The 25274-nt window shown below is 38.5% G+C and overlaps 1 protein-coding gene across 22 annotated transcripts in view; it reads right to left on the reverse strand.

Moving 5' to 3' along the window:
• Nucleotides 1–25274, reverse strand: part of MYO3A (myosin IIIA) — a 218021-nt gene that overhangs the window by 145793 nt on the left and 46954 nt on the right. For 17 of the 22 annotated variants that reach the window (XR_011433841.1, XR_011433842.1, XM_070254779.1 and 14 more), the window contains 4 exons: nucleotides 17439–17515; nucleotides 12789–12934; nucleotides 10135–10200; nucleotides 6504–6659 (listed from right to left, as the gene is read on the reverse strand). Coding sequence is in view for 18 of the 22 variants with exons in the window: in XM_070254779.1 (XP_070110880.1) it covers nucleotides 6504–6659; nucleotides 10135–10200; nucleotides 12789–12934; nucleotides 17439–17515 (445 nt within the window). In the remaining 4 variants the exon portion in view is untranslated. Of the gene's footprint in view, nucleotides 1–6503; nucleotides 6665–10134; nucleotides 10201–12571; nucleotides 12935–17438; nucleotides 17516–25274 lie in introns of those variants that run through there. The other 5 variants (XM_070254784.1, XM_070254783.1, XR_011433843.1 and 2 more) reach the window with 4 other exon arrangements.

Genomic DNA, 25274 nt, shown 5'->3' on the forward strand with positions numbered 1-25274 from the left:
ACGTAAATAAAGAATTGACAGTTTAAACCAGGCACTTTTAGTACTGAATGGCTGGACAATCTTTTAGTTTGTCTGTCATTTGTTAATCCTTTTAGATATGTCCCAAAGGTGCCTTATAGCCTAGTTTGAAAACCATATATACTAGGACAAGTCGGATGATTGAAACAGCACCACAAATACAGCCAGTATTTTGACCTAAGGAAAAACTAAGTTTGAGTTCCTAAATTCTTTTAATTATTCCTTTTGCTTCTATAAAACTATATGCAAAACACAATTTATACATACCAAAGTTAATGACTCCTAGCATATCAAGGGTATCAAGTAAAATATGAAAGTTATTTTACTTTGCATATAAAACAAATGAAATTTTAAAAGATAACATGTTAATAATATAACTACCACAAAAAGAAATTTTTTTTTATTTTATTTTTTTTTTTTGGTGAGGAAGATTGGCCCTGAGCTAACATCTGTTGCCAGTCTTCCTCTTTTTGCTTGAGGAAGATTGTCCCCAAGCTCACCTCTGTGCCAATCTTCCTCTATTTTGTATGTGGGACACTGCCACAGCATGGATTGATGAGTGGTGTATAGATCCACTCCCAGGACCTGAACCTGAGAACCTTGGGCCACCAAAGCAGAGCAAATGAACCTAACCACTACACCACCAGGCCAGCCCTAACAAAAAGAAATTTTACTTTGGAATTTGTTATGATTCAAGTTGACACTGGGCTAGGTTTTTCCTTTATTTACAAGGAATGCAAATCATAGCTTAAATAATATTTTTAGGTAAATGTTCAAGATATATAAAAGAAAAAATTTTAAGAATCTGTTTGCATATTCCACATAATGGTATTCATTGCTTCAGAGCTCAAAATACCCTTCCTCTGTTAGGGGAAATTCCAAGATGGTTCCAAGGAAGGCCTCTGACTCTCACGTTGAAATTGGAGATGACAGAGGACCAAGTGTTTCTCATGGCATCTTTTCATCTACAGCACGAGCCTGTGACCTCAGCCTGGGGACCAGATGGTCCTGTATGGAACTTAGAATGCTGAGGGGGTGACACAAAGCTCAGGGTCAGTTTACAAATATTCTGAGGTTGTTGTGGTATTCAAGAAACGAGGGCTGCTGTAGGAAATGTTGCAGCGTGGAGGTGGGTATCAGTGGCGGCCTCTTAGCAGGCAGTTCTTGAGGAAGGATATTCGAGGAGCCCTGCTTCCTTGCTTCATGCCTGAGCCTAGCTCTCCATCTTTCTCTCAATTCTCCGAGCCATCCAGTATTTTTCACTAAATGGCTTTTCATCTTAGGTTGGCTTGTACTGTTTTTAGCCAAGAATGCTGAATAGCAATTTCAATTACAAATGACTTTTGCCTATTCCCATTAAATCAGATAAGTGAATATTTTGAAATATTGGATTCAAGAGAAAAATTTTTCATTTAAAATATTTTATAATTCAGGGGCCGGCTCCGTGGCTGAGTGGTTAAGTTCGCACACTCCGCTGTGGCGGCCCAGGATTCAGATCCTGGGCGCGGACATGGTACCGCTCGTCAGGCCACATTGAGGCGGCGTCCCACATCCCACAACTAGAAGGACCTGCAACTAAGATATACAACTATGTATGGGGGGGCGGGTTGGGGAGATAAAGCAGAAAAAAAAAAGATTGGCAACAGTTGTTAGTCCAGGTACCAATCTTTAAAAAAAAAAAAAAATTTTTATAATTCAAATTTCTCACTGATTTGGTCTGCACTCGAACACTGTCAATTTTAATTCCTGTGAAAAATGCATGAAATGTGAAAATGGTTTGAGGACTATGTCATAGAAGCAGTTGCTGCATGCATGTGTATCTTGATTCTTTGGAATAGTTGAGTAAGTTATGAGCGACTTGTTATATTCAGGCCTTGACTTAAAACAGAAAGCTCTTGCATCCATTCCACAGTACCTTCCAACACCAGCCCTTCCCCATCATCAGGAAACAAAGTACTCAGCTTGTATTTAATTTATGGTAGGATACTCTTCTTTAAAACTGAATTGTGATTTAAAAAAAAATTATCCTACAAGCAAATACATCAATCCATTTACAAAGGTTTATATCATGAACAAAAAAAATGCGAGCTTCGAGTTAGCTATGTTGATTTAGTACGATGAGATTTTGAATCAATTTTCCCAGTGTTCGGCACTATGACACATCGAATAATTTTGCATGATCTTGAAGAAGAGGACTTTTGTCCAAGGTGTTGCCAGTAGCATCCTAGAGCCTCTTCCTTTTGCCTGAGTATGTTTGGGACTAGTATAAAAATGCTAAGAGCAGGAAAATCTTCCTCCTCCCGTGATTTGGGACTAAGATCTGTGGCCAATAGGTGCTGCGGGTTAGTGATTCCAGCTCCACTCCCACCCTCTCCAAACAGACACATGTGAAAGATAAAATATTTTTTAAAATACTTTAAAATAGAATATAAAAGATGAAGAAATTCTCTAAAACAAGATGAGCATTACAGTGGACCTAAGAGACCAGATACACACTGGGTAAGAGAGCAGAAATTCTGGCTGACTTAAAGTCCAGGACTAGAAACAGGTAGAAAAAGCCTAGAGGGTAAAGGAACCAAAACACTTCATTCCCAGTGAAGGCCCTGACCCAGGTTCGGTGGAGAGAATGGAGGTGAACAGGGGGAGAGGGTGTCTCTTGCCTGGAAGAGAAGATTGAAAAAATCCACACCCTCTTCCTTTAATGGAGCCAGGTGCCTGAGATGGCAGAAGAGAGCAGACACCTGGGGTCTACATCCTACAGGCTTGGTGGCTAGATCTACAATGTCCTCAAAGTCATGGTGGGCAGAAAGGTTTTGGACTACAGGGCTCCCGAAGCCAGATTATGGCAAAGGTAAAACCTCCAAAATAGGAGAGAAGAATGTAGAAAGAAAGAAAAAGCAAAACAACAAACCTCCTATTCAAGGTGAGAGAGCAAACTAAAATCCTAAACCTCAGAAGGAAACTAAATATTAAGGAAACAAATGAACTCAATAATCAGGACAATTCACCCTTGTTGAAATGCAAATCGAAAAATTATTGTTAAATAGTTTGTTTACTATCAAAGAGATAAAGAAAAGAATTATATTTATGAAAAAGAACAAGAAATTAGCCAGATATGAATAGCCACATAAAGTCCGATATGAATAAAGAATAAATGGTTAAAAAAAACTAGTGAGAAATCCTAGAAATGAAAAATACAGCTGTTGATAGAAATATCAGCAGGAAAAATCAGTATATAGAATGACTGTAGACTAGGCCTAATCCAAGAGAGAATTAGTGAATTGGAAAACAATTCTGAAGAATTCATCTAGAATGCAGCAGAGATTGATAAATGGCTAACAAACAGGCAAGAGAAATTTTAAGACATATAAGGTAAATTAGGACATTCCAACATTTTTCTCTTAGGAGTAAAAGACAAAAAGAATGAGAGAAGATCAATTTTTAAAAGTAATAACTGAAAATTTTCCATAATTGAATAAGACACAGCTTCTCTTATTGAAAGCGTATTCTGAATTCTTAACAGGATAAACAAGAATAAATTTTGTGACTCAGAAACAGAAGTATTGAACCTAACACAACACCCAATATATAGTAATTTTCAATAATTATTTTTTTGATCACTGGAACTTAGAGCACCAGGCTTAGAATCCAAATACTGTGTAGTTCAACCATTCTTATGATGCTTGAACGTCAGGACACAATTCTCCATGGGTCTCTCACATTTCTGCATGTCTTGTATTAGTTTTAGTTCCAGGCTACACTTGTTCCAAGAAGCCAACTCTGGTGGTCTAATGGTTAAGATTGGCTGTGCTTACCACCATAGCCTGTGTTCGATTCCAGGTCCGAGAACCACACCACCCATCTGTCGGTTGTCATACTGTGGTAGCTGCATGTTGCTATGATGCTGAAAGCTATGCCACCAGTATTTCAAATACCAGCAGGGTCACCCATGGTGGACAGGTTTCAGCAAAGCTTCTAGACTAAGACAGACTAGGAAGAAGGATCTGGCCACCCACTGCCAAAAAAATTGGGCATGAAAATCCTATGAATAGCAGCAGAGTATTGTTTGATATATCACTGGAAGGTGAGAGGACGGTGCAAAAACATCACGCAGGGTTCCGCTTTGCTGTACACAGGGTCTTCAGGAGTCAAAATCAACTTGACAGGACTAACAACAGAAAAATATATTTTTTAAAATGCTTTTTTTAAAGACTTTATTTTTTCCTTTTTCTCCCCAAAGCCCCCCGGTACATAGTTGTATATTCTTTGTTGTGGGTCCTTCTAGCTGTGGTATGTGGTATGCTGCCTCAGCATGGTCTGATGAGCAGTGCCATGTCCACGCCCAGGATTCAAACCAACAAAACACTGGGCCACCTGCAGAGGAGCGTGCGAACTTAACCACTCGGCCACGGGGCCAGCCCCCAACAGAAAAATACATTTAATCCCAATGATGTCTGCATAGCAAATAGTCTTGGAAGTTAAAGAGAGTGTCTCCCTCCAGGGCAGATGGAAGTTTTGTTTGCTTTCTAGGATAGTAAAGATAATGTCTGCTCCAGGGCAAAATTTGGGCAGGTTTGCTAGCAGCTCCTTTAAAAGATTAGAGTTTTCCAAGTTCAGGGTTCCCAAACTGTAAGCCAAGCTCACTGTGTATAGAGCATCTACCTATGCCATTCCACATCACCCCTATGACTTGTGAAGCAAGAACAACCAACAGGAACATAAAATTTATGTTGCTGTCTTAGCTGTGAGTGATAAAGTCCTTTGTCTCTGTTCCAGGCGTCTTGTGTCTTCTGCCAGCACTCACGAAACTAGTAGGTCAAGTTATTAGCTTACAAGTAAGGTAAAATCTCAGATTCTTCATAGTTCTTGACATTCAACACCCTACACAATGTCAGCACACCTCAATTTCTATTTGTTTGTTTGCTTGTGGTTTGTCTATTTGCTTTGGGATGAGTGGGCTGCTTTGGGAATATGGAACTGCATTCACACAAAGATAAAACGATGGGCTGGATGAGTTCATGACCACCTCTTCACTATAAACTACAAGCCTGCTTCCTTTATTCTGGCAATTTATTCTACTCACAACTTTAATTTTTCCTCACTCCAGGTACGTTAGTTCTGTCTCTCTAGCAAGGCTGTAATCTCATACAGGCGAGGACTATTATCTGCTGAGATGGTCCACAATTGTTAGCCCATTTACTCGTGAATAAACTTGGGCTTTGGGATCAGGATGTGAATCCCCGCTAAATCATTCATTGCTTGTGCAGGTTAATCAGCGTCTGCAAACCTCAGTTCTTCTCAGCTGTGCAAATGAGGTATCATAAAACATCTCCCTCAGGGTTGTTGCAAATCACAGAGGTGATATAAATAAAGTCCTAATAGACTGTCTGGCACACAGTAGGCATTAAACAAATAGGAATTAACATGTAAACCTGCAAGAGGAATTCAAATATAACTGGCTTTTAAGTCATCACCTATTTTCTACTCACTTTCCTAACTCCCTGAATAGTCATATGCTTCTGAGATGAAACTAATAGAATTCTCCAGAATAAATTTAAATCACAAAAGGCTACTCTTTGACTTAATAGTACCATCTATTCAAATTTATCTTGAAGCAATAAGAGATTCGTGTACAAGTCCGTCTATTATAGCGTTACTTATTAAAGTAAAAACAAATAGTAACAACAATCTGAAGTCTAACAATAGGAGATTATTTAAATCAATCCATGAATAGTTGTACAGCAATTTAAAAATTTGTGGTAGAAGGATATTTAATGACAAGGATATTCACTATTCAGTAAAAGAAGGCAGGCCCCAGAACACATCTAAATATTATTCCAATTTTGTTTTAAAATATATATCCATTCATAAGGTCCTGGAAGTTTACAGATTAAAATGTTATACTTGATTGATTTTATGTTGTACACTTCTTGGTATCTTCTCAATTTCCTAAAATAAACACATATACTATCTATAATTAGTAAAAACACGTTAAATATTGTAAAAACTATGCATAGTAGATTATTAAAAATCCAAACACAAAGTATGAATAAAGATATTACAAATGACTTTTGAATATAATTCAACCAGGGAAAACGATACCAACAAATAACAGTGTCAAAAGTCTTTCAAGTTTTATGCTCCTTTTAAAATCTCAAATCCTTACCTTTAAGTAAGATATCTTTATCTTACTTTACAGAAGAGTAGAAAATACAAGAAAATATACACCAATACTCATCATCTATTGAAGTTCACATTCTTTGTTCTGATGAAGTTGTTTTAAAAATGCTGCCAGTAGTTTTACCAATATCAGGATGCAACTCAACATGTGACATTCACTTTTCATGCAAATACCCCCTTATCTCCAACCTACAACCAGGGAATTTAAATGAGTTCTTTTCTCACCTTAACAACTATTGCATTATAATTGTTCACCGACTGCAGACGATCTTTGCACTTCCGGAATCAAGATATGATTTGATTACCTGGCCTTTTCTGTGCCTCCCGTGCACTGATGCATGCCAATGAATTCCATGAGCTGTTTCTGCAACATCACATCTTTGCCCTCGATTTGAGTAATGAAGTTATGCTGTAAGAGATCTGACACTGTTGGACGCTTTTCATAATCTTTAGTCAAGCACCTGCACTGGCGAAAAAGAACATGTCATTATTAGATAAGTTAGAGTTTTGAAATTATTACTCATATTCCCCAAAACTACACTAATACAAGAGAGTGATGCTCCTCACAAATGCTCAGCCCAAGAATCATCTCTCAAAAATTGTTAAACTGCAATGTAATGAAATAACTGTGAACATGCATACATCTGTCAGTGATTATGCTGTGCAGATCCCAACATCCAACTAAATACTACTTCCCAGCGTCCCAGCAAGCATATTGCACAGTGATAATTAAATTCTGTCTCCGCTGCAGTCTCCTTTACAAGTCAGGAGCTAAAGATAACAAGGAAGTCATTACAGTTTTAATGCTTATCTAAAATTAAAACAAACTTTTCAGTTTCCCTTCACTAACGCTTTTAAAGGCTTCTCAATTGATCTGTTTCTTCCTATGTGATAAATCTGCTAACCCATTTGAGAAGGCTATGTGCTGAGGATGTTTAAATTCCAAGTCAGTAGATGCTTTCTGAGGTCATACGGTCCACGTACTAATGCACAGCACACTTCTTGATAGGTTCAACCAGAGCAGTCAGGAGAAAGGAGAAGGCCAGTGAGAACACCTGCAACAGCATCACAGTTGGATCATTACAACAAACTTAGGATGTTTCATCAGCCGTGACAGCTGTCTTCAAATCTTTGGAAGACAGATTTGACTAGTTTTCAGTGGTTAGAAGAGACAAAAAACCTAGGATCGATTCGTGGAATTAAGAAACAGATTTCAGGTCAGTGTAAGGAGGAACTTTGCAACAATGAGGCTTATCAAAGATGGACTAGGCTGCATTTGGAAGTATGATTATCTCTATTAGGAGTATTTACTGACTGGATGGCCACTCTGTGCACATGTTTGAGAAGGATTTATGCTCTAGATATGAGTTTGGGCTATATAACTTTCCAATACCCTTCCAACCATGAGATTCTGAGGATCTATGATTATGAGAAAATTGGTCAGAGTTGGGCTGTCATTTGGGGATACAGGAAAAGAAAGAAAGAAGAAGAAACATATGCCTTGACTTGAGCAGTGCCATTGCTAATCCGTATTGTTAATCCTCCTTGCATGATAATTTGGCAATTTATTTCATTGGGCTTAACCAAAAAGATATTTCGTAGGGATGCTAACATATGCTAAGGAATAAGGATAACTACATTGGTTCTGAGCACCCAATTTCAATGTGGAGGGGGTGGTTTCCCCACACCTCCAAGAAGCAATGCTCCAGACACCAGCTGGGTGTCCTACGATTCAACTCAATCCTGACACTATCTTCCTGGAGACAGCATCAGATTCCACAGGTCAAAGGTTCACTCCTAGAAGACTGCCACCCCAACCTCCACAACTTCAGGTGCCAGTTGCAAGCCCTGGTCGTTACCTGTGCTTCTGACCAGCCAGCTACAGATGAGAGGTTCCAACACCCTCCTCCTTGGACTTCAGACACCAGTCGCCAAGTCGAGGTTGTTACCAGTACTTCTAACCAACTGGCTATAAATCAGAGGTTCCTAGGAACCCTTCTTCAGATGTGATTAATTTGCTAGGGTGGCTCACCGACTCAGAGAAACATTTTACTTATTAGATTAATGGTCTACTATAAAAGGATATAACTCCGGAACAGTCAGATGGAAGAGATGCATAGAACAAGGTATGGGGAAAGGTGGAGAGCTTCCATGCCCTCTCCAGGCACACGACTCTCCCAGCACCTCCATGTGTTCACCCAGAGGTTCTCTGAAGCCCCTCCTTTTGGGTTTTTATGGAGGCTTCATTACACAGTCATGTTTGATTAAATCATTGGCCAGTGGCAGTTGTTTCAACCTCCAGCCCCTCTCCCCTCCCCTGGAGGTCAGGGGGTGGGGCTGAAAGTTCCAACCCTCTAATCACATGGTTGGCTTCCATGGCAACCAGCCCCATCCTCCAAAAGTCACCTTATTAACATAACAAAAGACCCCTGTATCACTCTTAACACTTAAAAATTCTAAAGGTTTGAGGAACTGTGCGAAGTTTCTGTGGACAAAGACCAAATATATATTTCTTATAAATCATAATATTGTAATGACGTTGTCTGAAGATAAAAACAAGTGCTCTTAGCTTTTTAGCTTAACAGACTGTCAATTTATGATATCTGTAGCACTTGTATCAATGTTTTGAGTATAGTCACATAGGAAAATATTTTATTCAAGTAAAACTTTATCAAATAGCTGATATATACCAGGCACTCTGCCCCACACTGGAGTCACAGTGACGAGGAAGGCACACTCAGTGCCCCAGAATTAGATAGTGTCTAGTTGGGGCGAAAGAAATCTAAACAGGTCACTAAATAAAAGTGACAGTGTTACTAGAGGAAGAGGAGCTAAACACGATGACAGCACACAGGACAGAATAAGAACTGCCTGAAATCAGAAAACGTTACTCAGAGGTGACACTGTGTAGAACATGTCAGAGCGACCAAGTTCCAGAGGATCTTCGTGGAGGGATGTGCGGACTGGGACACATGAGGAATCGTGGGGAGCCCTTCAAAGTTACCAGCGATTCTCCTAAGAGATTTGAGAAATTCAATTGCAGTTTTTAAATATTCTGTAGTGCCTAGTGCATAGTCAATAATGACTAATTAAATGAAATCTGAAAAAAAATATTATCAATCCTTCTTGGGTTTTCACAACCTTTAAATCTAAGCCTCTTGTCTTAGATAGGAATAAGCAGATATTCTTGGCAGGAAAACAGTAATAGCAGTATTTATGAGTATGACTGGTTCCTCTACTTTTTTTTGCCCTTTCTACATCTTCTGAGTGGTGTCTGACAGACCAAATCTTAATGTCTCCTCCCTCCACATACACCCTGGGGTCAGCATTTACCTTATTTTTTTAAGGTGAAGACATAATAAAGATTGTGAAAACGGTTTGTGGAACAGATATTTAGAAACGGCTGACTCATGTCTTCTAGTCAACTGTGTGGAGATACTGCCCTTGGGCTAAATATTTGTCAAATTTAACATGTTCACTGAATTTCAAATGTATAAGCATTTTATTGATAGAAGTATCTGATTCACCGGTTGCAAGAAAAATTCCCTGATTGTGATGAGAATTAGTGACGAAGATAAATGAAGGGTTAAACTGACTAACTAGATGGTGGGTGAGCAGGTGGGAGATGCTGAGGCCACGGCTGCCTAAGGCAGGTGGACAGAAGAAAGTGTTCACGGACAACGAAGTGTCCTCAGAAGCAGAGCTATGGATAAGTGAAAAAATATGACCCAAGATCATCACTGGAGCAAAGATGCATTCACTGAACACTCAGAAGACATTGCAAACGCTTGTTTTGAAGAAAATAATGGAAACCTCTGGGATCATTTAATAGATAAGCAGAAATAAGGAGGAGTTTCAGAAGTACAGAGCAACTATTACATAAAGTTGCAGCAGGATGGTGTCTCTGATTTTTTTTAAGACTCTATTGTTACTCACTTGCTAATAAAGTCATTGAATTCTGGTGACCACATCTCAGGCTTCCTTAGTTTTGGGGGTGGATTCCTAGAAAAATAAAAATCAAGGTTGGATTGTGCACATGGGTCAGTCAGTGCAAAACTAGACACACAGCTGGACAGACTAATGCATTACTGCACCATACATCCCGCCAGGTATAATCAAGCATTACCATCATTTTCCAACAAAGACAGATAATTAGTTATTAGTCATTCTTCATACAAAATGACAGGTTCCTTGTTTCTCTGAACGTATTAATATATGACCCAATTTTTCTAACTGATGATTTTTTTCTTTGAAAGAATCTTCTTGCTTTTATTTGAGAGCCCTAGAGGAAAACATCAATATTTAGCAGAATAGAAAAAATGAATACTGGAAAAAGTTTTCCCCTTTGAGTCCTGCAGAAGGCTCTGAGGACTATCCAGGGTACACAGAAGTGACCTGGGAGGAGAGTTATTCAGAACACGAAGGACCTGCAGCGGAGAGGGGCACAGGAGAACGCCTTTGTGAGTTGTTCTGTTGTCACTGGATACATGGCCAGAAACAAGGGTACAGAAGGAAGGAACTGGAAGATATGATTAGCTATAAAGCTCTGAATGCCACTTAAAAGATTTTGTTATTAATTCCTTTCATTTGAAGCTGAACAAATCTTTTCGTTTTTGGCGTGTTCATGAATACAAAGGAACATCGCTTGAAAATGAGGCTGATCTAACTCGGCAATCAAGCCACATTGATCAACCGTGATAGCTGGATTTGCTGAAGTACTGCTTTATGTTAATTCTAACAGCTCTTCGTTTGCATTAGTGGAATGGAAATACTTTGTCTTCAGTTCTGCATTACTCCTTAAATAGCTCGTAATGAAATTAATGTACAGTTTGCACCGGCTCATTAAGGAGAAGCGCAGCTCCTCATCTACCCTGGATCCCGCCTAAAGCTCATTTTACAATCCTTAGGACTGGTGGAAGAATGCTGATTTGCACATTAAAAGAAATAATTCTTTTCTCCAACAATCTTGCTTTGTTTCTCGTCCTCCTGAAAATTTCCTTTGCAAGAGATTTATTGGTTTGCTTTGAGTATAACAAAGTTTCGATGACTTTTAGAAGACTCAGAACTGGGTGGCTTTTCAGATCCCTTTTTTCTAGTTATTTCTACAGTGAGTATTCTTAGAATTTCATTTTCGAGAGAGAGTGGTGGTAGAAGGAATAAGAAATAACTAAGACGATGCAGTTTCCAGAAGTACGTTGCTCATAGGTACAATATGCACCCACAGGGCCATCCCTCCTCCATGTGGTGTCAAGACCAAGTTTAACAACATTGTGCTAACTATGGCAGTTTAAACCATAATTAAAATGGCTCATACAGGGCTTCATCTCACAGACTGAACGACAGCAGGACTTAGGAAATACAGATTGTTTTTCTGGTTTCCTTTAAAGTTAATGGAATGTCTTAGACTTGGGATAGAACAGGTTTTCCATGGTTTTTTGTAATCTTATTTCCCCAGTGACCAAATAAGCAGTATATTTTACAATCAGTAAGACCTGGGAGATACACTGACATTGATATATGTATAAAGGATGATATATATCTAAGGTATTATAATTCGGAACACATAGAAAGGAGAGGAAATTCAAGGGTAAAATTAAAAACAAATTCAAATGCTTTGGTCTTATACTAATTTAATTACGTGCCAAATATTCCAAATGGATTCATTTGGAAATGAACACAACACACTGACATTAATTTTTTAGGACTAGAACACTACCCCCCAGGGCTTTGTACACATGATTCTATACTCTGTAGGCATTTGGACACAAAATATGTAACAAACTATAACATATTACCCTACCACTCTGCCCTGGGTCTGTCACCACAGGCTCTGTGTGTGCATTCCATCAGAATTAAGGTACCAGGCAAAATCCTTAAGAAAGTCTTCAAAAGATAACACATCTATAATAAAAATAGGCAGTATTTTCACATCCATTTTCTGAAATACCTAGGAACTAACCTATATAAAACAGTGCTTAATTAGTAACAGGATAAGCAGGGGACAGTCTGTTGATACACCCACTGAAGGGGAGGGGTCCACATAGAAAGGAAAGTGTTTTCATAGCTCCAAAGAAACTATTCTTCTGAGTTTACTGTTTTATATTAATATATTCAAAACTAACATGTTTTAAATCATTATTATTTTATCAATAAATTTTATTTATATTTTTCTCAATATTATTTTAAAGTGCTAAAACAAAAAGTCTTAGCAAGTAGTAAAAAAACTACTAGATTGATAGGGTGAAGCAAGGCAAATCGCTGCTGCATTGACCGTGGACCAAGATGCCTCACTGACTAATTTGGGAGTGGATACAGAGTGAGAGGAAGTCCTGGTTTCTGAGATGAAATCCTTGCAAAAGAAAAAAAGGCACACCGAGTATCAATAGGAAGCTCTTTCCGTTAAACCAGGGAAATGGAACCCCTGAAGAAATCCAGTGTCTTGCATGAAGCAGAATGATATTCCAGGCCACTCTGCTCCCAACTTGCTGAAGTATATCTGAGTATTTCCATGACGAGCATGAGGAGCATACGGTGGCTGGAGGAAGAAAGCCGAGCTGCAGACACTGGACCCAGCGCTAGAGTCCTCTGACCTTGGTATTTTGAAGAGTGCTCTCATGGGGTGCAGGTCGGCTAGAGGAGGGTCTCCATCCCCTAGCTCGATGGCTGTGATCCCCAGGGACCACGTGTCGCATCTGGCGTCATAAGCGGTATCCAGTTGCTGTTCACACGCAATCACCTTGTAGAAAACGAAGAAAACGAGGTGAAGTTTGTGACTTTAAAAAGCATGTAGCAAAATGTTTAGAACAATGTGTAAGTGTACAGATATACACACATATATAATTTATATATAATAATTTACATATATATAAATAATTTATATATATATATATATAAAATATATATATGGAAAGAGAGAGAATATATTTTCCCAACTTAGAGTCTGTATCACGACAGGGATATCATCTTATACAGTGCTTCTCAACTTTTCCTACCAAAGTTTTTTTTTTTCTTACTTAAGGAGATTCGCTCTGAGCTAACATCTGTTGCAAACCGTCCTCTAGTTTGTATGCTGGCCTCCACCACAGCATGGCCACCAACCAGTGGTGTAGATCTGCACCCAGGAACCAAACCTGGGCCACCAAAGTAGAGTGCACCAAACTTAACCACTAGGCCAACAGGGCTGCACCCCCTACCACAGTATTTTTAATATCATGGGACAGTGAACTGCTGAACCCAGAGAGATAGCCCAAAATACCAGAACAAGCAAAGAATCCCAAGCTTTATATCAAAAATTCATGTGACCCGGGGCCAGCTCCATGGCGTAGTGGTTAAGTCTGGTGCACTCCACTTCAGCAGCCTGGGTTCATGGGTTCAGATGCCAGGCACAGACCTACAGCACTCATCAAGCCATGCTGTGGCAGCAACCCACATACAAAATAGAGGAAGACTGGCACAGATGTTACCTCAGAGAGAATCTTCCTCATCAAAAAAAAAAATTCATGTGACCAATATTCATAGCAGTATTATCATAATCACCAAAAAGTAGAAACAATCCAAATGTCCACAGAGTGATGACAGATCAAAAAAAAGTGGCATATATGTACAATGGAACATTATTCAGTCATCAAAAGGAGGGAAGTATTGATATATACTATGATATGGATGAACACTAAGTGAAAGAAATCAGACACAGAGGCAACATGATGCATGATACCGTTAATATGAAACGTCCACAACAGGCAAATACATAGACAGAAAGCAGATTAGGCGTTTGAGAGGAGATGGGGAGTGACTGATACTGAGTATGGGGTTTCTTTTCAGGGGAATAAAAATGTTCTGAAATTAGATTGTGATGATGGTTGCACAGCCCTGTGAATACACACTGAAAATCATTGAATTGTACATGTTAAATGAGTGAATTATATGGTATGTGAATTATATCTCAATAAAGCTGTTACAAATAAAAAATACATTCATATGAATTTTCCATTCTGTTGTGTAATATATTTTTGTCTGCCTCTTATAAAAATAATGGGTTTTGCCCCACTAGGCTTTTTTTCCTAGTAAAATTGTTGCTTCAGGATAATTCATTATTTTATGGCTTCACACATGTGGGTCAGGGAATGTCTCCCCATAGGCTCGGGTGAATTTATGCCCCAGTGTGCCTGAGCCGTGTTTGGTTTGCTTTCTTAGAATCATGATAAATACCATCCTCTTCCACTCTCCAGAGTGTCACGGCTTGAACAAAAAGCTATACAGTCACCTACCACGGTCACTCTTTCCCTTGTCCCCTTCATCCTGACTCACACATACTTCAGTTTGGGAAGGATAGCTTTACGTAACCTGCAAACACCCATCCTTGATCTAAAATTTAATTAAAAAATATCAAGTCAAGAATCTCACTTTTCAACTGATAATTGATTTGAACAAGCTGCCTCTGAGGCCCCAAAAACACTAAAATAATTCCATGCTATTGATTATGGAGAATATATTAAATTTATTTACCTTATTGCTTTCTAATTCCTAGAAATTTGTCATTAATAAATAGATTTGGTATATAAGGGATGTCTTCATTAACTAGACAGCTGGTTATTCAAAACACATTCTTCAACAGTTCAAGATTAACGAGAATTTATTGAAATATTGCCAATGATTCACAAATTGGAAGTTGCTTATGACAGAAATTAATACAATACATACAAAATCTTGAACGCATATTTACACAACTTGAAAAGACCGCAGTGAATCTTTCTCTTTTATTTAATATCCATTGGTTTGCAACACAGGAAAGCACTTTCAAGTTCTGTTTGTGCTACAGTAGGTTTATTAATAATAAATAATGACTTAGTAAAATGACTGTCTAGTAACTGCATATTAAGAAGTGTCAATTTTAATTATTAACTCATTTAATACTCTGGTAATTACATTTTAGATCAAAATACTTCCTTTTATTCGTAGATTAGAGTGGTCCCAAGATCCACTAATCAAAATTGTTTTTACTAACTAGCAAACTTAAACATATAAGAATGGCTTTTTGACCATAAATTAACATATGAAAAATAAAAAGCTAGACTATTAATTATTTGATATTAATTATATAATATAAATATTATAACAGTTTTTTTTAACTTTTTTATTGAGGTTATAATAGTTTACAACTTATTTCAGTTGTACATTATAATGAAATTAAAATTTCAGTGAAATTTCAGTTGTACATTATAATGTCAGTCATATTATAGGTGCACCAGTTTACCCCTTGTGCCTACCCCTGAACCCCCTTCCCCTCTGGTAACCACTGATCTGTTCTCTTTGTCTGTGTGTTTATTTATCTTTCACATACGAGTGGAGTCATACAGAGATTGTCTTTTTCTATCTGGCTTATTTCACTTAACATAATAACCTCAAGGTCCATCCATGTTATTGTGAATAGGATGATTTTACCCTTTGTCATGGCTGAGTAGTATTCCATTGTGTGTGTGTGTGTGTGTGTGTGTGTGTGTGTGTGTGTGTGTATACACACCATATCTGCTTTATCCAGTCATCAGTAGATGGGCACTTAGGTTGCTTCCATGTCTTGGCTGTTGTAAATAATGCCACAATAAACATAGGGGTGCATGGGTCTCTTTGAATTGCTAATTTCAAGTTCTTTGGATAGATACCCAGTAGTGGGATAGCTGGGTCATATGGTATTTCTATTTTCAATTTTTTGAGAAATCTCTATACTGTTTTCCATAGTGGCTGCACCAGTTTGCATTCCCACTAGCAGTGTATAAGGGTTCCTTTTTCTCCGCAACTTCTCCAATGTTTGTTAGTTTTTGTCTTAGTTATTTTAGCCATTCTAATGGGTGTAAGGTGATACCTTAGTGTAGTTTTGATTTGCATTCCCCTGATGATCGGTGATGATGAGCATCTTTTCATGTGCCTATTGGCCATCTGTATATCTTCTTTGGAGAAATGTCTGTTCATATCTCCTGTCCATATTTTGATGAAGTTGTTTGATTTTTTGTTGTTGAGTTGTGTGAGTTCTTTATATATTATGGAGATTAACCCTTTGTTGGATATATGATTTACAAATATTTTTTCCCAGTTGGTGGGTTGTATTTTTGTTTCAATCCTGTTTTCCTTGCCTTTATAACAGTATTTCTTATATTAATTATTAATATATGCAAATAAGATGCAATGTTTAATATTATAGCTATATTTTATTAATTTCTCATTTCTTGACTTTTTCATAAGCTTTTAAAATACTAGTAATATATCGGAACAAACGGTGAAGAAACTCTTATTTGAGCTTCTCTAACTCAATTTTCTTTTTGCTTACATGACCATGCTTTCTATTTTTATTCTGTTTAACTCCCTGTTAAAAAGTTTTGAATCCATCGGAGTTTTTTAAAGTTTCTTAAGATAATTAATCCTTTCTCCACAGTTTATATTATGTTTGCATTTTAACTTTTTTTTGCAAGTAATAATTGAATTCATATTAAAATAGAAACAGTACACCACAATTTAATCTGCAAACAAATTTAATTCGAAGGTTTTGCAATATTAATACTGTATTTGAATTAATTCTCCTCCCTTCACTCCCTAGAAAATTGTAGAAAAATAGCAGAGCTTTTCCCAAAGGCTTCAGAGACAGTTTTCAAACATAAGTGTCTTTACTGATAAACATAATTAAAAAGATTAAAGGCATTAACAGGGACTGTGGGGAGAAAATGTGACCCTGGAAAACTTCTTCCCTCAACTATTTCAGTGGTTTATCTACAACTTCCCAAAGGCAACGGTGAAAAGAATCTATTGAAGCCGAACATAGGCCCCAAGCTGAGGGACTCATGTGGGAACCTGCTATATAGGTTAATGGACCTCAATGTGATCTTAAACAAAGGGTAGGGGTTTTCATAATTTTTCTATTAAGCTTAAAAACAGAACCTAAATATCATTAACATAGATACACACTAAGCAATTAAAAGTAAATCTAATGAAAAATTAAGGCTGCAAGTAGTTTCTCTTTACCTTATCTGATTCACTCATTCATTCAATCCTTCACTTATTTATATATTCATTCACAGGCCATTTACTGAGCACCTCCCATGTTCCTCCTCACACATGCAAAAATCTCACATAAAAACAACACAACTGACATTTTCTTCTAGAATATTCCAAAACACAAGTGGAGATAGAGTATGCATGAAAAATCAGAAAGGATCAAATATTACATTGTCCCCCTCAAAACTCCATCTGACCTCAGGAGCCATCCAAAATGGTGTCCCTACAGATGTATTCCGACGGTGCCAGGTGCTGGTGAGCTGTGCAGATACACCTGGGAGGAGGAGATGAGAATTACTTCTTGCATTAATTACTCATGTAAAGAGATTCCAATTGCAACAAATTTGCTCACAAACTAATATTAAAATGCTGTTGCCTTAAAGCTGCCACTGGACTTCAATTTCACATTAAAGGATCCTAAGTCAGGATTTCTGCACAGCCAAAATATGAATAGTCCTCCTATTTTCTCTCTCTCATACCCCACCTATCCATCCTTAAAGCCCCATTTCAAGATTTAGTTCCCCCATGCTGACTTTTAATCTGCTCCTGGTCATACTAACCTCTGTTTCTTTTGATTTTCTGCATTTTAAAATATTTGCCTGCACTGCCTATTTTGGCATGTAATTGTTATTTGAATGGTATGCTTCCGTTCTTCCTCTTCCTCCCTCTGCTCACTACCAAATTCTGGTGAATCTGAGAGTGTTTTATATGGTGGTATGCACGTAGTAGGTGACTTGTGAATAACATTATTTTCCATTTATCAACTCTGGATAAATCACATGTGACCAGAAGTCTGAAATTAACTACATCTATTCCAACCAACGCCATTAACAGAACCAGTTCTTTTTCTTTAGAGATGATGACAGAAGGACTACAATGAAGGGGTATAACCAAATATTTCAATCGTGCCATCCCATCAGCTCCTCCTGGTTAGACAGAATCATAACTGACCCTTCAGAAAGTCAGGAGCAGAGTCCCTCTCCTTGCTTTTCCCACTCCTGCTCCTCACGCCGGGCCTGGTTACCTCTGGTTCTATAGTGCTGCTTCCCTTGCCCTGCTCCCAACGTGATGGGTTCTACCCAAATCGTCGGCTTTCACTCTCTGAATTCCCTGTTTTGAAAAGTGCCTCCTGGGTATCACGTTTGGTTTAGGCTCCGGCTGTTTATCTTATAAGCCAAGTAGAACAAAGGCTCTAATTGAGATTTAAAACTGGATATATTTGATTCCTCCAAGATGGCATTTGACATTTACATGAAATTGAAAGGCCGTATTCAGGCAGTATGCTTTGGTTCCACGCTAACTGCATCTCGTAATGACCTACTTTGCGTACATATAAATCCTACCCTAAATAGAATCCTTAACTATGGCCTTCAAATTTTGTCTTTAAAAATGATTATTTGACAGAAAAAGTACCCTCACTAAATCATTTTTCAAATTCAAAGGAGATTATCTTATCTGTGCTTGAAGGTTCTTCCTTAAATATTTTCTAACAGATTATCTGAAGAAAGGAATCAGCACTTAATATCACATTTCTCCAAAATACATCCTCTCTCTACCTCTGCTCCAGGCATTTTTCCTTTCAGGAAAATTAAATTTAAATCTAAACATTTTATCTTCTTTTTCTATGAAATAAAGGCAGAAATGATGAAGCTTGAATTTAATGATAGTATCAGAGTATAGTAATTGATATAAGTGGGAAGAGTAAGTAGATTTTAAAATTTGACTATAAATTTACTAAAATTTTTTCTAAAGGTTTCTAATTATTTACGAAAACAATTTAAATTATATTTGATCCTTGCTGGACATTTTTCTTTCAATTTCATAAAGATAGTTTAAAAATTCAAATGTCATTTAACTAAAATGCAAAAGGGAAGAAATAAAACCAAAATCAAGTAAAAAATCAAAAGTCTTGCTCCTGGCAAAAAAGCGACATTTTAGACTAATCATGTGATACTATTTTCCTCTTTCTCCAGGAAGAAAAGATATGTCACTAGAATTGGCATGTTTTATCAAGTAGTCATGGACTGATGTCTGAATTTATAAACATGGAGGGCAGGCAAGGATGTTCCCTCCACACTCCGCAGGCAGTAAAGATGGAAGGATTCTCTGAAGAGGTTTCTAGGGGTGTGGCATGTGACCCAAGGTAGAGCATTCAGACTCTTTTCTTGGAAATATGAATATCAAGTGGACACACTCAGGAAGGGAAGCATCTAGAGCTGAGTCAACCAATGGCAGGACTCTAAGCATTATCCCAGGGGATGCTGCTCCTGAGGTCCAGGGCTGCCATAGTTCTATTCTTAGGAGGCCAGACCACCCAGGTTCTCCCTTGATTTTGTAAGCCAGCCCGAGTCGTTTTCAGTATCCTTGCCTAAGTTGTCACAGTTAGTTTCTGTTGCTTACAACCAAGGAACCCTGACTAATACAAGTCCCTAATGATTTTACATATAGCAGAGCAAATTAACAAGGGTCACAGTCAATAATGAGTTTACGAAGCCTAAAAGTCACTAGGCTTTCTACTAACATGAAATCATATTACATTTATACATTTACACTAATATGAGAATAAGAATTTTCTAAGGCAAACGTTTGGCCTCCAAACTCTTTAATCACACATCCTAATGAGAAATAATCCATCCAATAAGAAACTTTTGAGCATGCATACTCTACATAGACAGAGATAGACTATTCTCTAAGTATTTACTAGCATATTAATATATACATTATGAAATAGATACATGAAGACAATTTTAAAGGATGAGATTTAAATAACTATAATAGAGGTACAAGCATTTCTTCTGCACTCCAATGATGTCTTGTAAATACCCTGGTATTGACACTCCCTTCAGAGACCACTGGTCTAAGGAGTATTTGGGTAACGAATTACAATGCTCTTGGAGGCTTATATATCATTTAGTGTCTTTTGGGATCCTGCAGAATGTTTTATGCCTGGTTCCTGCAAACAGACTAGAAACAAGAAAAATTCAGCTCAGAATGTGGAGAAGGAAAAACAAAGCCTCAAAATAAGTGAAAAAGGAAAAATGAAATTAGGTAGAATAAGAAGTCCTTGAATCTGAGAATATCAGATTATCGCATTCAAAACAGGACACACAGCCAACTACGACAGAGTGACAGAGGAAGGCAGTCACCGAATTTCATGTTTGTTGAATGCTTCTGCAATGACTGTTAAACCTCAAGAGCATCTTACCTACACAACCAAATAGCTTCAGAGCTGAAAGGCAAGTGAATGGTCATAAAATCTAACCTGTTCATTTTCAGGTTAGTAAACTTCAGCCAGAGAGAAAAATGAGTTTCCTGAGGCCAATTGGCATTTTTACTTAGTATAAATTCTCCCAAGAAAAGTAACTAAGTAGGTAGAAAAATGCAAAACTCTATCAAAAATGATTGAAATAAGTTACTTTCAAAGGTAACAGGAATCCAAATTATGAGGTCAGTAGCCCTAGGAAGTAAAGAAGATTAGAAAAATCATCTTGTCCAGAGAGGAACTGATGGAATAAGTCACCAAGGTAAACAGTTACATAAGCATCTCAAGGGAGAAGATGCTAAAGGGTGGAAAATTCCAGGCAGAAAGTTCAGATAGCAAGAGGATACTGAAAGGAACAAGAGGCCAAAGAAAGACCAAGACTGAACAGAAAACAGGCTAGGAGGGAGGGCAAGAATTCATTACAAGTCAAAGCCCCAAGGCATTAAGGAGGTTCATGTTAATGATTCTTTAGCCCTTTGCTTTCATTTCACTGCTGGGGAATTTTCACACTATTTGAGGCCCCTGCAATAGGGCTTCCTGGGCTGTTTGATGGCTGTGCAGCAACTCCATTCCCTATTGCATAACTCCTGTTTCTAGGGAGAAAAATGTGCAGGCTTCACTCTTTTGGTCAGGAGTTCTCTTAGGGTCTTACGGAGTCAGAAGACACATCAGATGTGTGCTTTCCAAAGTGGTTCAAACAGACCAGACGACTTCAGGGAACTCGATTTACCGTACAGTAAACCCTTTGATATCTCAGAGCAAAGGGAAGAGCATGGGTTTGTTGTTGCTGTTGTTAAAAACAAAATACTGCAGATACTGCAGGAATTAGAATTGAAGTGATAAGAATACAGAAATTTTATAACAAGAAGGGGCCGTAGAATTTATTATACCATCTAATATCCTCATTTTGTAGATGAAGTTAATACAGTGTGATGGTTAATTTTATGTGTCAACTTGACTGGGCCTTGGCACCCACACATTTGGTCAAACATTATTCTGGATGTTTCTGCGAAGGTGTTTTTTGGATGAGGTTAACATTTAAATCAGTGGACTCTGAGTAAAGCAGAATACCCTCCATAATGTGGATGGGCCTCATCCAATCAGTGAAAGGCCGTAAGAGAACAGACAGACCTCCACTGGGCAAGAAGTGATTCTGCCAGTAGACTGTCTTTGGACTTAAACCGCAACTCTTCCCTAGGTCTCCAGCCTGCCAGCCCACTCCATCAGATTTTGGACTCACCAAGCTCCACAACTGCATGAGGCAATTCCTTAAAATGAGTCTCTCTCTCTATATATACACACTCATCCTTTTGGTTCTGTTTCTCTGGAGAACCCCAACTAGTATAGGTTTTGGTACTGAGAATGGATCTGGAGGAACAGAATCTTAAAGATGAGTTTTCTGAAGTGATGCTGGAGTCTCTAGAATTGGCTGTCTAATCTGATTAGATTTAAAGACACTTTTGGCTCTATTCCCAGTACTAAAAAGAGCACGGATAGTCCATGGCATGATGTGGCAACAGACACACACAAAATATCAACAGTGGACACCTGTGATCAAACCCTTATAAGAGGCACAGTTTAGGGTGACCATGTATTTGCTACTTTTGAACATTTTTGTCAAACTAACGTGTAAAATGAGATTGGTTGGTTTCTTCTAAAGTCATTGGACAAAGTGTGGAAAGAAAGGGATGACCTCAGGGATTCAAATCCCCAGCTCGAGGGCTGCATAACTGACCCGAAAGCTTCTGTGTCAGCCTTGAAAGAGACCCTTCTCTCCCATAGCCACAGAGCTGAGACCACTGAAAACCACACCCAGAATCTCATCCTGCAAGCAACTGAATCACGATGCAAACTGAAATCCCAACCTCACAAGGTGTCTACTGTTAAAGTGAGGGCACTGACTGGGAAGGAATGGGATCCCGAAAACCAGAATATGGGCATATGCAAAGATCCTCTTGAAGCAACTTTGAACCCCTAAATGCTGATGAGTTGTCTTTGCCAGTAGACGCACCTCTCTATCCCCAGCTGAGGAGATTAACTTTGCATTACCTGAGAAAACTATAATAGCCTCCTCTGAGGTAGTTGCCTTACATGCTCATTCCCCTAGGACCCACCCCAACCACTTCTCTTTGCTTCTAAACCTATAACAAGACTCAAGTCTCTGCAGGATCCTAAAGAGGAGGTACAGTAGTACAGAGAACTACTTGATTTTCCTAATGTATACAGACAGAAATTCAGGGACTATGTGTGGGAATGGATATTAAGGGTGTGGGATAATGGCGAAAGGAACATAAACTTGGATCAGGCTGAAGTTCTGGAACAGGGTTCACCAAGCAGAGCCTTTGCATTTAATATTGCAGCCTGGGGAGCTGGAAAGGGCTCCACTAGTTTGTTTGGTTGGTTGGCTCAGACATGGACCAAAAAGCAGACCCCAGTAAATGAACTTGAAATGCCAGAACTACACTGGTTTACTCAAAGGAAGGGACTCAAAGGCTTAGGAAGATTGAAATGTTAGTCATTTAAGACCTACTTACCCAACATGGTCTGGAGAACACACTTGCAACAAAACTGTGAGAAATAAATTTTTGAGGGGAGCCCCAGTATCCTTGTAGAGCTGTTATCACTCTTCCCTGTCAGCTAGGACTTACAATGAGAACTGATGCCACTGAACTGGGAAACCTAAATGCAATAGGAGTAACTGGGTCACAGAGTGGCAGGGGCCAAGTGGTGGCCCCCAACTGCCAAAGGCAAGGTGGGCATGTTTACCATAACGGGCAGCAGAGTCAAATCAGTAATCAGAGGAGGCCGACTTGCAGAGACCTACGGTGTTGCCCAGTTAAGTTTGGTGTTCCTAGAAGCAAAACAAGCGAAGACTACTAAATTATTACTTGATCTGTATACGCAAAATAGTCTTAAGTCAAGTGAACAAAATTCTAACTTGAATCATAAAAGGTCAGTCATGGTCCCTCAATCAATTCCAAGATTTGAGCTAGTTTACAGATGCAGAACCCCTTTAATGAAGAGGAGGGTGGCCCCTTGAGGAAGGACGCCAGTACACTGCCAAAAACGTATACTGTTAATCTTTCTCTCAGGCTTTCCCAAACGGACATACGGCCTTTTACCAGGGTGACTGTGCTTTGGGTAAAAGGACATAATTAGACTTTCCAAGGATTACTGGACCCTAACTCTGAATTCACGCTAATTCCAAGAGACCCAAAATGTCACTATGTTCCTCCGGTCAGAGCAGGGGCTTACAGTGGGCAGGTGATCCATGGCATTTTAGTTCAGGTCTGTCTCACAGTGGGCCTAGGCTTTTGTGTCATTGTTAATTCAGGAGACTGGAATAAATTGATGATTCTTTACTAGTTTGGAGTCACAAACTACTTAGTCTCATGAAAGCTTTAGATTTTCTCATCAGGAAATTCATATTCACACAACGTTTTGCATAAAAGGGATATAAAAAATCTTCTGACATTCCTGTACTTAATATACCAAATGATATTCAAGGTTATCTCCAGCTTTAACATTCGATGAGTCTATAAGATGACAGAAGGTAGCCGATTCTACGCAACCACCACTCCTATCAATACTAACGTGATTTCTCTTGAAAGTCCGCCCTCTCTCCAGTCCATCTGGCATTCCATCTTTCCCCTTCTTTAATACCCAGCTCATAGCTCATCATGGAGACTATGTAGAGCTTTCTCTAAAGACATCAAGATCACACTGCTCGTTGTACTCTCTTTGGCTTTGGACATAGGAACTATGCACCCAGGGCCGTCTGCACCATTTGATTTTGTATGACTTTGTATGCGTGTTTATATGGACAGGACTGGGCCTCACCTACAGAGAGTTGAGTCTATATGATACTCCTCATTCATGGTACACTATTATCACTGATCTCTTATCTTATGCTTTCATTCCTTTTTTCCTCCATTCACCTCTCCCATTGTCCTGTCTCCCGCCCCACCATAAAAATCTTCTATTTGCTTGAAGCTCTTCAGGAATCAAAATTTAAAGCTGCAGACTAAGATTATTTGGCTCTAGTCCAAAACACTTACTTCACAATAAGAAAAACTAAGTGGGCAAAGAGATAATTCTTAAATAACATAAGGAAAGTCCTCTTTGGTTTACCTAAAGTTATCAGACCATGGAAAAGCACACCTGGTAGATTTTATTAAAATCTTTACAGCTGCATTGAGCTATTAGTTTGTTTTTGTGCTAAGTAAATCCCTAGACATAAAGTTTTCTTTTATCTGTTGGTAAATAAAAACTCTTTCAAAATGTCTTAAATCCATTCTTATCTTCGTAATATAATTTTTTGGAGTACTTTAGTTATGCAATTGAATTTCAACAATACAAAAGTAAAATTTTGAACATCTTATCTCAGAATATAGGGCAGGGCACATCAATAAGAAAAAAATATTCTCGAGAAAATCTACTTACCTGTCTGTTACCATAGCCTTCTTTAAAAAAATCTTTCTTTATCTACAGTTACTTGCAGACTAGGAAGGCCCAGGTAGCCTTGCTTGTACCACATCAGCCCATCCCCCAGCCATAGTTGATTGGAGCAAAAGGGGCTATCTGATCCAGCCTCTCCAACAGAGCTCCCTTTCCCATTGCAAATTCCTTTTGATTTGAGGTGCTAAAAGTCTGGGTAAGTTAGCTATTGGCACTGGGACTCATAAAGTCATATAGACTGGGAAGACTGAGGCTGATAGTTTTGAGTCGACTTGATGGGCAACATGAAAATTCCAGAGGCTGGTCTGGAGAC

The sequence above is a fragment of the Equus caballus genome, chromosome 29 (genome assembly GCF_041296265.1).
Source record: "Equus caballus isolate H_3958 breed thoroughbred chromosome 29, TB-T2T, whole genome shotgun sequence".
NCBI classification, from domain to species: domain Eukaryota; kingdom Metazoa; phylum Chordata; class Mammalia; order Perissodactyla; family Equidae; genus Equus; species Equus caballus.